Below are 11,562 nucleotides of genomic sequence, written 5' to 3'. Positions count from 1 at the left end.
CAATCCTGGTGGCATCCCGCCTACTAAAAGTTATGCTGGTTTCAAAGGAGTTTGAGCTTTTAAATTATCTCATTCCACATAACCTTATAGATCCTGTAAATAGGGGGATCGCAAAATAATATTTTGTGTCATGGAGAATATTTTATACAGTGTTGTTTCCTAAATCATGTGAATATCTTAAATGTCATACACTTCCCAGATTATTATGATCTTCAAAATGCTTTGCAACATGGGGTGAGGGGAGTGGAAATTTTATATGTATATGTATAAATTATCCAGGCATGTTGGTATTTATATATATATATGCACATATATAAATGTTTATGTGTATACACACACACACACACACACACACACACACAGAGTCATGCACTTCCCAGATAATTATTATCTTCAAATGCTTTGTAAGATGGAGTGAGAGGAGTGGAAGTATATATACATATATATACATATATACATATATATATATTTATATTTATATATATTTATATAAATATATATTTATATATTTATATATATATATTATATACATTTATATATATATATATTTATGTATTTATATAAATATATATATATTTATGTGTGTATACACACACACACACATACACACACACACACACAATATATATATTTTTCTAATCTTTCTTATGAATTGCTTCCTGAGCTTCCGGTTTGAGTCATGATAGAAAAAAATCTCAAGTTCTGTTTGTAGGAATTTTAGCTTTCTGCCTGCTGGTGTTCTTGAAATTGCCTTATGTATTCACAAGGTCTAGGAGTTTTGAGGAGAACAAGCAAGAGGCAGTTTATCCAATCCCACTCATCTTGAAAAACCTATATTTTTAACATTTAAAAATTGAGGCTTTATAGGCCCCACACATTATTGCATATCTACAAGTTTTTTAATAATTTGTAACTGTAATGAAGTCACATTATACAGTTGCAAAATCAAAAGAGCAATTTGAAATCAAGTTAACTGCTATAAAACAAGATGACTTTTGTATGTACAAAGATACTGCATGCCGACTGTGAAAACAGCAAATAAAGCCTTGATGTAAGTTAAAAATATTTTAACTGATACATAAATACATAAAAGAGCATTTTTTCCATATATTTATTGGCCATTTGTATGTCTTCCTTTGAAAAGTATCTCTTCAGGTCCTTTCCCCATTTTTTATTGGAGTTGTTTCTTTTGTGCTTGTTGATTTCCTTAAATTTCTTGTAGATTCTGGATATTAGACATGCGTCAGATGCACAGTTTGCAAATATTCTTCCTCATTCTTTAGGTTGTCTGTTTGTTCCATTGATAGTTTCCTTGATTGTGCAGAAGCTCTTTAGTTTAATTAGGTTGAACTTGTTTATTTTTGTTTTGGGTTTTTTGGTCTATTTTTAGTGTTTTGTCTATTTATTTATTTTTGTCTATTTTTCTATTTTTGTTTGTTTTTCTTTGGTCTGTTTTTGTTGTTGTTATTTTTGTTACAATTGCTTTTGGTGTCTTCATCACGAAATGTTTGCCGGGGACTATGTTCAGAATGGTATTTCCTAGATTTGGCCAGTCAGTAATCCCAGCACCATTTATTGAATAAGGAGTCCTTTCTCCATTGCTTTCTATTGTAGAATTTGTAGAAGATCAGATGGTTGTAGGTGTGTGGCTTAAATTCTGGGCTCCCTAATCTGTTCATTGCTCTATATATCTGTTTTGCTATTAGCATTATGCTGTTTTGGTTACTGTAGCCTTGTAGGATAATTTCAAGTCAGGTAGTATCTGATTTTTGGCTTTGTTCCTTTTGCTTAGAATTGTTTTGGTTATTTGGGTGCTTTTCTGGTTCCATATGAATTTTGGATAGTTTTTTTCTAATTATGTGAAAACTGTTGTTGGTAGTTTGATAGGAATATCATTGAATTGCTGAATTGCTTTGGGCAGTATGGCCATTATGACAATATTAATTTTTCCTGTCTTTGAATATGGAATGTTTTTCCATTTGTTTGTATTGTCTCTGCTTTCTTTGAGCAGTGTTTTTTAATTCTCACTGCAGTGATCGCTGCCCTTCCTGGCTAGATGTATAGCTAGGTATTTTATTCTTTTTGTGGCTCTTGTGAATGGGATTCCATTTTTGATTTGACTCTCAGCTTGGACATTATTGGTATATAGAAATGCTACTGATTTTTCTACATTACTTTTATATCCTAAAACTTGACTAAAGTTGTTTATCTAATCTAGGAAGCTTTTGAAGAGGCTCTGAGGTTTTCTAAGTATAGAATCATGTCTTCTGCAAAGAGAGATAGTTTGACTTCCTCTCTTTCTATTCGGTTGCCTTGTTATTTCTTCCTTTCTCTTTTTCCTGATTGCTCTGGCTAGGACTTCCAGAACAATATTGAATAGGACTGGTGAGAGTGGGCATCCTTCTCTTGTTCCAGTTCTCAGGGAGATGATTTTAACTTATGCATATACAGCATGATGTTGACTGTGGGTATGTCATAGATGGCTCTTATTATTTTGAGAAATCTTTCTTTAATACCTAGTCTGACAAGGGTTTTTAACATGAAAAGATGTGGAATATTATCAAGATCTTTTTCTGCGTCTATTAAAATGATGATGTAGTTTTTGCTTTTACTTCTGGTTATGTGATGCATTGCATTTATTGATTTGTGTATGCTCAACATTACCAATCATTAGAGAAATGCTAATCACGACCACAATGAGATGCCATCTCATGCCAATTAGAATGACTATGATTTAAAAGTGAAAAAAAATGCTGGTGCGATTGTGTTGAAAAGGGAACACTTACACATGGCTACTAGGCAAGCAAATTAGTTCAGTCACTGTGAAGAGCAGTTTGGACATTTCTCAAAGAGCTTATAACAGAGTCTACCATTTGATCCAGCAATCCCATTACTCAGTATATGCCCAAAGTAATATAAAACATTCTACCATAGAGAGACATGCATACATATGTTTATCACGTTACTATTCATAATAGCCAAGACATGGAATATACCTAAATGCCCATCAACAGTAGTGGGATACAAAAAAAAAAAAATGTGGCACATATACATCATGGAATACTACAGAGCCATAAAAAAGAACGAAAGCATGTCCTTTGCAGCAACATGGATGCAGCTGAAGACCATTATCCTAAGAAAATTAACACAGGAACAGGAAACCACATGCCACATGTTCTCACTCACATGTGGAAGCTAAACATTGAATATACACAGATACAAAGAACGGAAAAATAAACACTGGACTCAACTTGAGGGTGGAGGATGAGAGGAGGGTGAGGATTTAAAACTATCTGTTGGGTACTATACTTACTACCTGAGTGATGAAATCATTTGTACACCAAACCCCAGCAACGTGCTATTTATCCATGTAAAAATTCTGCAGGTGCGCTCCCTGAATCTTAAACAAAAGTTGGAAGGAGAAAAATAAGTAAAATAAAAGAATATAGAGAGGGGAACATCACAAACTGGGGTCTGGTGGGGATGGAGGGCTAGGGTAGGGATAGTAGGGGGTGGGGAGATTGGGGAGGGATAACGTTAGGAGAAATACCTAATGTAGGTGATGGGGGGATGGAGGCAGCAAAGCACCATGGCATGTGTATACCTATGCAACAATCCTGCAAGATCTGCACATGTACCCCAGAACTTAAAGTATAATATAAAAAAAGGAAAAAAAAATAATATTTGAAAACAAAAGAAATCCAGTTATTCACATAGAACAGAAACACACAGAACATATAAACTATATATTTTTTCAGTCCTGCCTAGGTTCTCTACTAAGTAGAACATTAACTGCATTATTTTTCAAAAGGGTGAAGAATCTCCCACCACCTTCACTTGACATGGGAGAAACTGCTGTTTGTAGCCCCAAAATGTGCGCTGGCCATGGCGTTAGCCTCACTCCTGGCTGCATACATTCTTCAGGCGCTCTCTTCCTCATGTCTCAATGCCTTGTATAAAGGGATGAGAAGAAACTCCTGGATGGCGTCATTGATGCTGGTCAAAAGTCATCGGTTTTTCATGTTGCTGGTTTCAGCATGGGCTCTTGGATTCTACAGGAATTCATAGTGTAGACAATCTCTGTTGGACACCTGCTGGTACTCTAGATACATTGCTGTACCTAACTTTTATCTGGACTCTTCATATATGAAGTCATTCTCCCAGCATATACCCAAATCTTATTGAGAAATGTTCAGATCTCCTCTTCTGTGGTAGACTTACCCTTCGTGAAGCTTATACCCAGGGGCATCATCAAGATAACATTTTTAGGCAATGCTTTATCCTAACTCAGACTCCTGTTGTTGGGGATACCCAGTTCACTGAAAAGAGCATTGAAATGACCACTGGGTCAACTTCTTTCAATTCCAGGCCAAAAGCAGCTTCATGCACTCAGAGGTTCCGCTGAGGATCTCAGGGAAATGGTCCTTGCTCTTTTTGTTAACAACATTCAGCAACGCTGCTTTTGTAATGAGCTCTTTAATCTTACACTTCTCCAGTAGGAACTGTATTACCAAAGTTCCCTTCCTGAATAGCGGTTCTCTGTGTGAGCTTGAGTGGAGGCTGCTGCTAGAGAGGTGCTTGGCTTTTCCTCATTTTGGCTGTTGGCATCTTCATCAGATCTTGTGCATGAAACATCTACAGAAGCGGTGATGATGAAGGCGGCCTTCTGAGATTCCTGGAGAATGTCAGTAGCAAGATAGATCTGAGGAGCACTCCTCAAAACAGGACAAAAGGAGGAGAGGGACTCCTCCTCTTCTGCAGTGAAATGAGCACCCTGGAGACCCTAGTAGCATTTCTCATGAGTGTGGAACTTACTTTTCTGACCCTAAGGCATGACTATAGGCAGGAACAGCAGACAGAAGTGTGAATAGGATGGCTGCTGAGACAGGCACCTGGTGGTAGGAGAATGAAATAGTGTGAGCACCGTCAGCAGGGAGTGACCACCTTGGCTTTAACCAAGGCTGCCAACCCAGGTTTCTGTGAAATCACTGCTCTAGAGCCCATGGGGCACTTGTTCTCCCAGCCAACCTGTCCTCTGAGAACCCCATGAAGCAAGTTAGAGTGAGTCTTAGGCTACAGCTTGACAGCCCAGCTTGGGACCTACTGGGGTGGCAGCAGACACTGTTGGGCTCCCTGTGTTCTGGGGTTGGGGAGTAGTTTCAGTTGACATTCAGGATTATTATGCTAACTAACTGTTAGCAGGGCCTGGCACCTCTTTCATTTGCTGCTCTGACATCCTCTGCTGAATAGGGTTGCTCCCATTAGACTAAGGCTCTCACTTCCCTGAGCCTACTCCCAGAGCAACTGAGGGGGCTCTTCAGCCTGTTAGCTCTTCCCTGGGCCTCCTAGGGCTGACAACAGATGCAGGACACTGTGTATTCCCTCTGTTCTGGGGTGAGTGGTCTCCTCCATCCTCCGTCAGTGTCTTTACCTTTGACTCCTACGTAACCAAACCTGAAACTCCACCCTCCACTGACAAGGCCACACTCCTCAGACCAAGGCCATATCTTCCTGGAATGTCCCAAATGGAAGTTAGGAACAGCTACATCTCACTACAGTGATTGAGGATCTCCTGCGGATTAACGGCAGGGTCAGAATCCTTTTCCACTGTTTTGGAGTCAGTGGCTCTCTCAGTTCTCACTCAGGTTTCTAACATTGATTGGGGGATGTGGAAGTCCTTCCTCTACTAATTTGAGTCTGTCAGCCTCAAGCCAAAGCTTGCCTTTTACTGAGAAACCAGAGAGGGACGTCAGGGTGCTACTTGTTGGCTACCTCAGTGTCCTCACCTTAAATCCAATGTAGGCTTGTTACGATCTCCTTCATGAGCAGAATCAGAGCTACTGACATGAGATCAAAGCCTTTATCTCCCTGAAGTACTAGTAGAAGCCCTAGGGAAAAAGAGGGGGAACCTCAACCAGATAGCCCTGACTATGGCCAGCCAAGGCAAAAAGAAAAATAAAGTTTTAGGAGCCCCTACTGTTCTGGATGGATCGTTCCTCATATTTCATTCAGAGTCCTCATCTTGAGAGTTTTCAAAGTCTGATGTCCTCTTCCCACTAATCGGAGCACACCGCCCTTAGACCAGGATTCTTAAGTACCTGAGAAACTTGAATAGAGAAATTTTAGCTTACAGCTATAGCTTGGGCCTTCTAGATCTGAGAGTAGGCAGGGCCTACTCTCTCAGTGATCCCTATATTTTGAGGCATTGGTCTCCAGAATCCTCATTGATGGGGTTCTCATCTTCCTTTCTCTTTGACTGCTGGGAAATGTCACACAACTGCAAATTATTGAACAGGTTCCCTACTGCAAACCTTGCAGACAATGGCTCCCTGTCCCAGGTTTTGTATGAAATAGTGAAGCTGTACCACAAGCCAGGAGGCCCAGCACAGATAGTGGGCTGTCAGTGAAAAAAACACACCTATCTATTCCTTTGTTTCACCAACCAGACTTAGCATATTAGGTATCTTGGTTTGAGTAGATTTAATTTCTATGGGGAAAGGGCAGAGCAGGATGATTTTGGGAGCTCCTGATCTTAACAGGTTATCTGATATTGCATATGAAGATAATCATATTGTCACTGAATATTATTTTTTCTTCATACTACTCATGTATTCAGCATTATTATTATGCTGTGTATTCCACAGAAGTGCTTTGTTTACTGTGTCCTTTTAATGCTCTGATAAACATTTTGGGCAGTGAAAGGAAAAATGAATTGAAAGATAACAACATCTGGCTCAGGCTGAGAGGATTGCAAAAATGTGGGCTCTAGTTGAATCCAGACCAGAGACCTAATTCCAGCTCTGTAAATTAGAAGCCTGTGAACTTTTAGAAATTGGCCGCTTAGTCATCTCTGAAGTTAGTCTGCTAAACCCTGTCTTGTTGGAATTTTGGGGTATAAGTATTGTCTATAAGAAATATGGCTTACTAAGTAGGAAATACTGAGTATCTAATAAATGACAGTTGCCATCACGTGTTTTTACGTAATATTATTAATTTTTAATTTTCCTAATGATATATTCAGAAACAAAATTACCACATGTTGAAAATATTTGAGACAATTTAAGCCTATGGAAGTTCTCTGAATTTAGCAGCCTCATTTCAAAAAGGGTTTTACTGAACTCATTCAGGCTTATATTGATCGCTGCACTTCATATAATTATTTTAAACACAGAAAATACCTCCCTCCAACCAGAGAGACTTTTTGATACAGTCAATAACATAGAATATGCAGTGCATTAGAAGAAAACACACTAACGGCAGTCTTTAAGAACCTGAATAAATCCAGGTATCCTTTATTTAAACTAAAATAAATAGGAAAAAAAAAATAAGGCAAACCAAGAATTAAGGAACATTTACATTTCCTTTTTACTTTTCTTTCTAATCATATTAGGATGTCAACTATTTTCCTATGGAATTCATTAAGATTGATATGAAAATCTCTCCTCTATTACCATTTTATCTAGTTCTGAATTATAACAAAAATATGAACGCTGTAAGATTTGTCTTATGAATACCACAACCATAACTTTCAAACTGGTGAAACAACCATGAATGTGAAAGCTAAGTTACTGACACATTTATAATCTGAAGCAATATAAAACCTTCACTTAACAGGAACAATCTTGAAAATTGACAAAGAAAGCAAAACATAAATCTACAAATTACTCATCTGTAACAGGACAAAAGAAAGAAACACGTCCTGTTCCCTCCAGCCTCTACTATACTGCACTACTTAGAAGGCTCATTACTCTCCTCTAACATCAAAAAAAAATTCTACTTCAGACCTCCCTAGAAATGGGAGGATCTGTAGGATGTGGCCCCGTAAGGTGCCCTGGCCAAGGAAACCGTACCAGCCCTGCCTTAAAAGTTCACTCTCAATGCTTTCTGTACCTCATCTACCAAAGCCTCTTCATACAGATGTGGGTAGAACCCGGGGACGGTGTTATTGATCTTGGCGAAAACATCCAGGACTCTCATCTTGCTGGTTTCAAAGTGGGCTCGTGGACCCCACAGGAATTCATAACGTGGAGGATCACTGTTGCACACCTGCCGGTACTCCAGGTACTTTGCTTGCACCAAATCTTCAGTAAGGACCTTCTCAGGATCCCCATAGAGTGGATGTGTCATCCTAGAGGAGATCCCCAGGAAGGTCAGAAAGTCCCAGACCTCCTCTTCAGTGGCACGGTTGCCTTTCATGAAGATCAAACCCAGGGCCGACATCAGGATACCTGACTTCGCCAGCCCATTATAACCACTCAGACTTCCTTCACTGGAGAGGCCCAGCTTGCTGACAAGGGTGTAGGATTCACCACTGGAATCCATTTCTTTCAATTCAACACCAAAGGTCACCACCAGATGTTCGGAGGTTTGCTTGAGGATCTCAGGGAAGTACTCCTTGTACCTTTTGCTGACAAGCTTCAGCATGTCTGCCTTCAAAATGGACTCATTCTTCTCAAACTTCTCCTGCAGGAATTGCACCAACTCCCACGACTTCTTGTTTATAGGATCTCGGCCTAAGCTCTTGAAGTACATGGCTCTCTGGGAGGCGTGTGCACTCTCCTCATCTTCACCCTTAGCAGCCACATCAGATTTTGAGCATGAAGCACCTGCATCAGGAGATTCAGTGGGTGAAGCTCCCTGAGACTCCTGAGGAACGGAGGCATCAGGGGGAGACTCCTGAGGAACGGAAGCATCAGGGGAGGTGCCTGCACTTTTGTCATCTTGACCCTTGGCAGCCACATCAGATTTTGAGCATGAAGCATCTGCATCAGGAGATTCAGTGGGTGAAGTTCCCTGAGACTCCTGAGGAACGGAGGCATCAGGGGAGGTGCCTGCACTTTTGTCATCTTGACCCTTGGCAGCCACATCAGATTTTGAGCATGAAACACCTGCATCAGGAGAGCCAGTGGGTGAAGCTCCCTGAGACTCCTGAGGAACGGAGGCATCAGAAGACTTAGGATGAGCACCCCGATAATCAGAAGAGATAGTGGAAGTGGGGGGCTCTTTTTGCTTCTCTACAGTGGTCTGAGGACCCGGGAGACTCTGCGGCTGACCATGGGTGTCTCGGCGTTTCTCACGGGCACGGAGCTTACTCTTCTGACCCCGAGGCATGATGGCTATGGCTGGTGACAGCAGGTAGGAGTGTGAGTGAGAAGGCTGAAAAGGTTGGCACCTGGACGGGAGAGAGTGACATCACATCAACACCTTCACCAGAGAGCAACCATCTTGACTTTAACCAGGGCCCCTTCTGCAGGTTTCTGTGAAAGAACTGCCCTAGGAAATCACAGGACTCCTGTTCTCCTGGTCACTTTGTCTAGTTCGAACTCAGGAGGAAGTTAGAGTGAGTATTAGACTATAGCATGACAGCCTATTTTGGGGCTTACTGAGGTGACAGCAGGGGCTGGCAATGGGGGCCCCTCTGTTCAGGGCCTGATCCTCTATATTTGTATTCAGGATCATCGTAAAAATTGATAAGACCCAGAGACCCATTCTCCTCTGCAGCTCTAAAATTGACACTAGGAATTTTTACAATACTAACGAGGAGGAAATAAAGAAGCACTTCTGCCCAACACTTCACTCTGGGGTCACTCAGACCACCTAGGGCTGACAGTACTGAAGAGATTTGAGTGCTCTTGCTGTTTTAGTGAGAATTGTCCCCACGGTAATCAGACTCCTCACTCCGACTCTTCCCACAATCTGGAAATTGCCCTCGCTGACCTGCTGCCGTCTCCTTATAACCAGGGCCCTACTTCTCTAACGCCCACGGGAACAAAGTGAGAATGCACTTCAGTCTCTAGGGACCTGCCGGGACCCCAGACTGACCTCAGGAGCAGAGTTCGGTGTCACCCCATTCTGGGGCATGGAGTCCCCTCAATCTTAAGGAGGATTCTCTTTTAATTATGGAGTACCTGAGATTTCTCTCCCTCCTGACCTGAGTCCACCAGCCTTGGACTGAGGCCTTCATGCTGTTCAACCCGACGGAAAAAGTGAATGCACTTTGGGCCTAGCGGCCATGCATGCAGACTCCTCAGGGACCGGCTCAGGGGCGAGATGGGACAGAGCTCTGTGGAGCTGCTTTTTTCTTTTTTCAGGGGGAAAGGGGTTGTGATTGTCGGGGCATTTACCGCCAGTTTTAGGTCAGGATACCCACCAAAACAGCTGAGAAGATCTGGAACGCCGCTGAGGTGACACAGCACTTTACAGATGAAGGCTTCGGGCCCAGCCTCTTTTCTAGGCGGAAGTCAGGGGGAACCACTTCCGGTCACCCCCACCTGGCATTCCCAGCGTAACAGCAGGGGCGGGGCTCTGTCACTCTCCCCGTGGGCACAGCAGATTCCCCAGAACTCACATAAAGTTTTTTCAGGGGCTCTTTGTGGACCCTTGGACTTCTCTGTCTGTTGAGCTAAATCAGTCAACCGGAGATCAAGGATCTCATTCCCTAGAGTCCAGAGTAGGAAGTAAGGTAGAGCCCAAGACCGGAAGCCATGCTGGGACCTTCCAAGACTGACAGTAGGGGAGGGGCTCTGTGGCAGCCCCTCTTCCGGAATGGAGTTTGCCCTCAGCCCTCACAGAGTGCTTTGGCTTCATTCTTGCCATGTACCCTCTACTGACTTGAGGACACCCTCTCACACGAGACTTCAACTTCCTGAGACTCCTCATGCGTAATTCAGTTATACGTCACCTGACCACTACTGCCTGGGGCATCATAGACCAGGCTGCTGCTATTAAGTTGTGATGCAAGATTGAGGAAGAAGGGAGATTCTGGGGCCACTCTTGTCTCTTCCGAGCTGTGGAGCCCCTCACTCCTCACTCAGGGTCCTCACATTAACTGCTGGCAGGGTCTTGGTTTTCTCCATTTTCTCATATGAATCCATCCCCTTCCTCCGACTATGTCCTGTACAATTCCTAAGGAGAAAGTGAGGGGACTTCTTAGTCTGGCATCTATGTCTGGCATGTCTCTCTTAGCTGACATCAGTGTCTGTATTCAAATTTTCATGAATGCATTTGTACCACTATCAGGTGGTACAAATATATCTTTAATATAATGTAAAGAATGGAGTAAACTAGAATACCAAATATTATATTCATGACTCACTGCAATATTTGGTATTCTCATTTAGTCCATTCTTTATATTAGAATAGTATGAATTTAAAGGCCAGTCCTCTTCCACTAAAGAGGTTTTAGGTACTATTAGCACATTGTCTGGGTTCATACTTCTTCAGCCTATCCAAATGTTTTTGCTGTCCCCGTATTACCCCATGGAACTGGCACATGGAGTCTGAGTTCCTGACTGAATTTCCTTTAGTGAAGCACAAAAGAAAATGCATTGAACCATGGCACAATGAAGGAAGCAAAGACCGATATTTTAAAACTTTTCCTCTAGCCAATTCTGTTGTCTCCTTCTATTGTAGAGTTCATACCTGTCACTAGTTTACCACATGCCCCTATCTGCCCACACACCAGTTCTTGTTCAGTACAAAATTACTGTTTCTCAGGGGTCTCATTTTTGTTGTTTTGCTGTTGTTAATGTTATTGTTTTTGTTGCATCCTTTTTAATGTCT

At 41.8% G+C, this 11,562-nt stretch overlaps 1 protein-coding gene across 1 annotated transcript; it reads right to left on the bottom strand.

Annotated features, from left to right (window-relative positions):
• Positions 1 to 7,860: 7,860 nt before the first annotated feature.
• LOC108294831 (melanoma-associated antigen B6-like) lies at positions 7,861 to 9,111 on the bottom strand. The gene has a single exon (XM_017516816.2). The coding sequence runs from the start codon at positions 9,109 to 9,111 to the stop codon at positions 7,861 to 7,863; it is 1,251 nt and encodes a 416-aa protein (XP_017372305.1).
• Positions 9,112 to 11,562: the final 2,451 nt, after the last annotated feature.

The sequence above is a fragment of the Cebus imitator genome, unplaced genomic scaffold (assembly GCF_001604975.1).
Source record: "Cebus imitator isolate Cc_AM_T3 unplaced genomic scaffold, Cebus_imitator-1.0 Scaffold605, whole genome shotgun sequence".
NCBI lineage: Eukaryota > Metazoa > Chordata > Mammalia > Primates > Cebidae > Cebus > Cebus imitator.
Note: the sequence above shows the minus strand (reverse complement) of the source record. Positions and strands in the feature narration are given on the sequence as shown.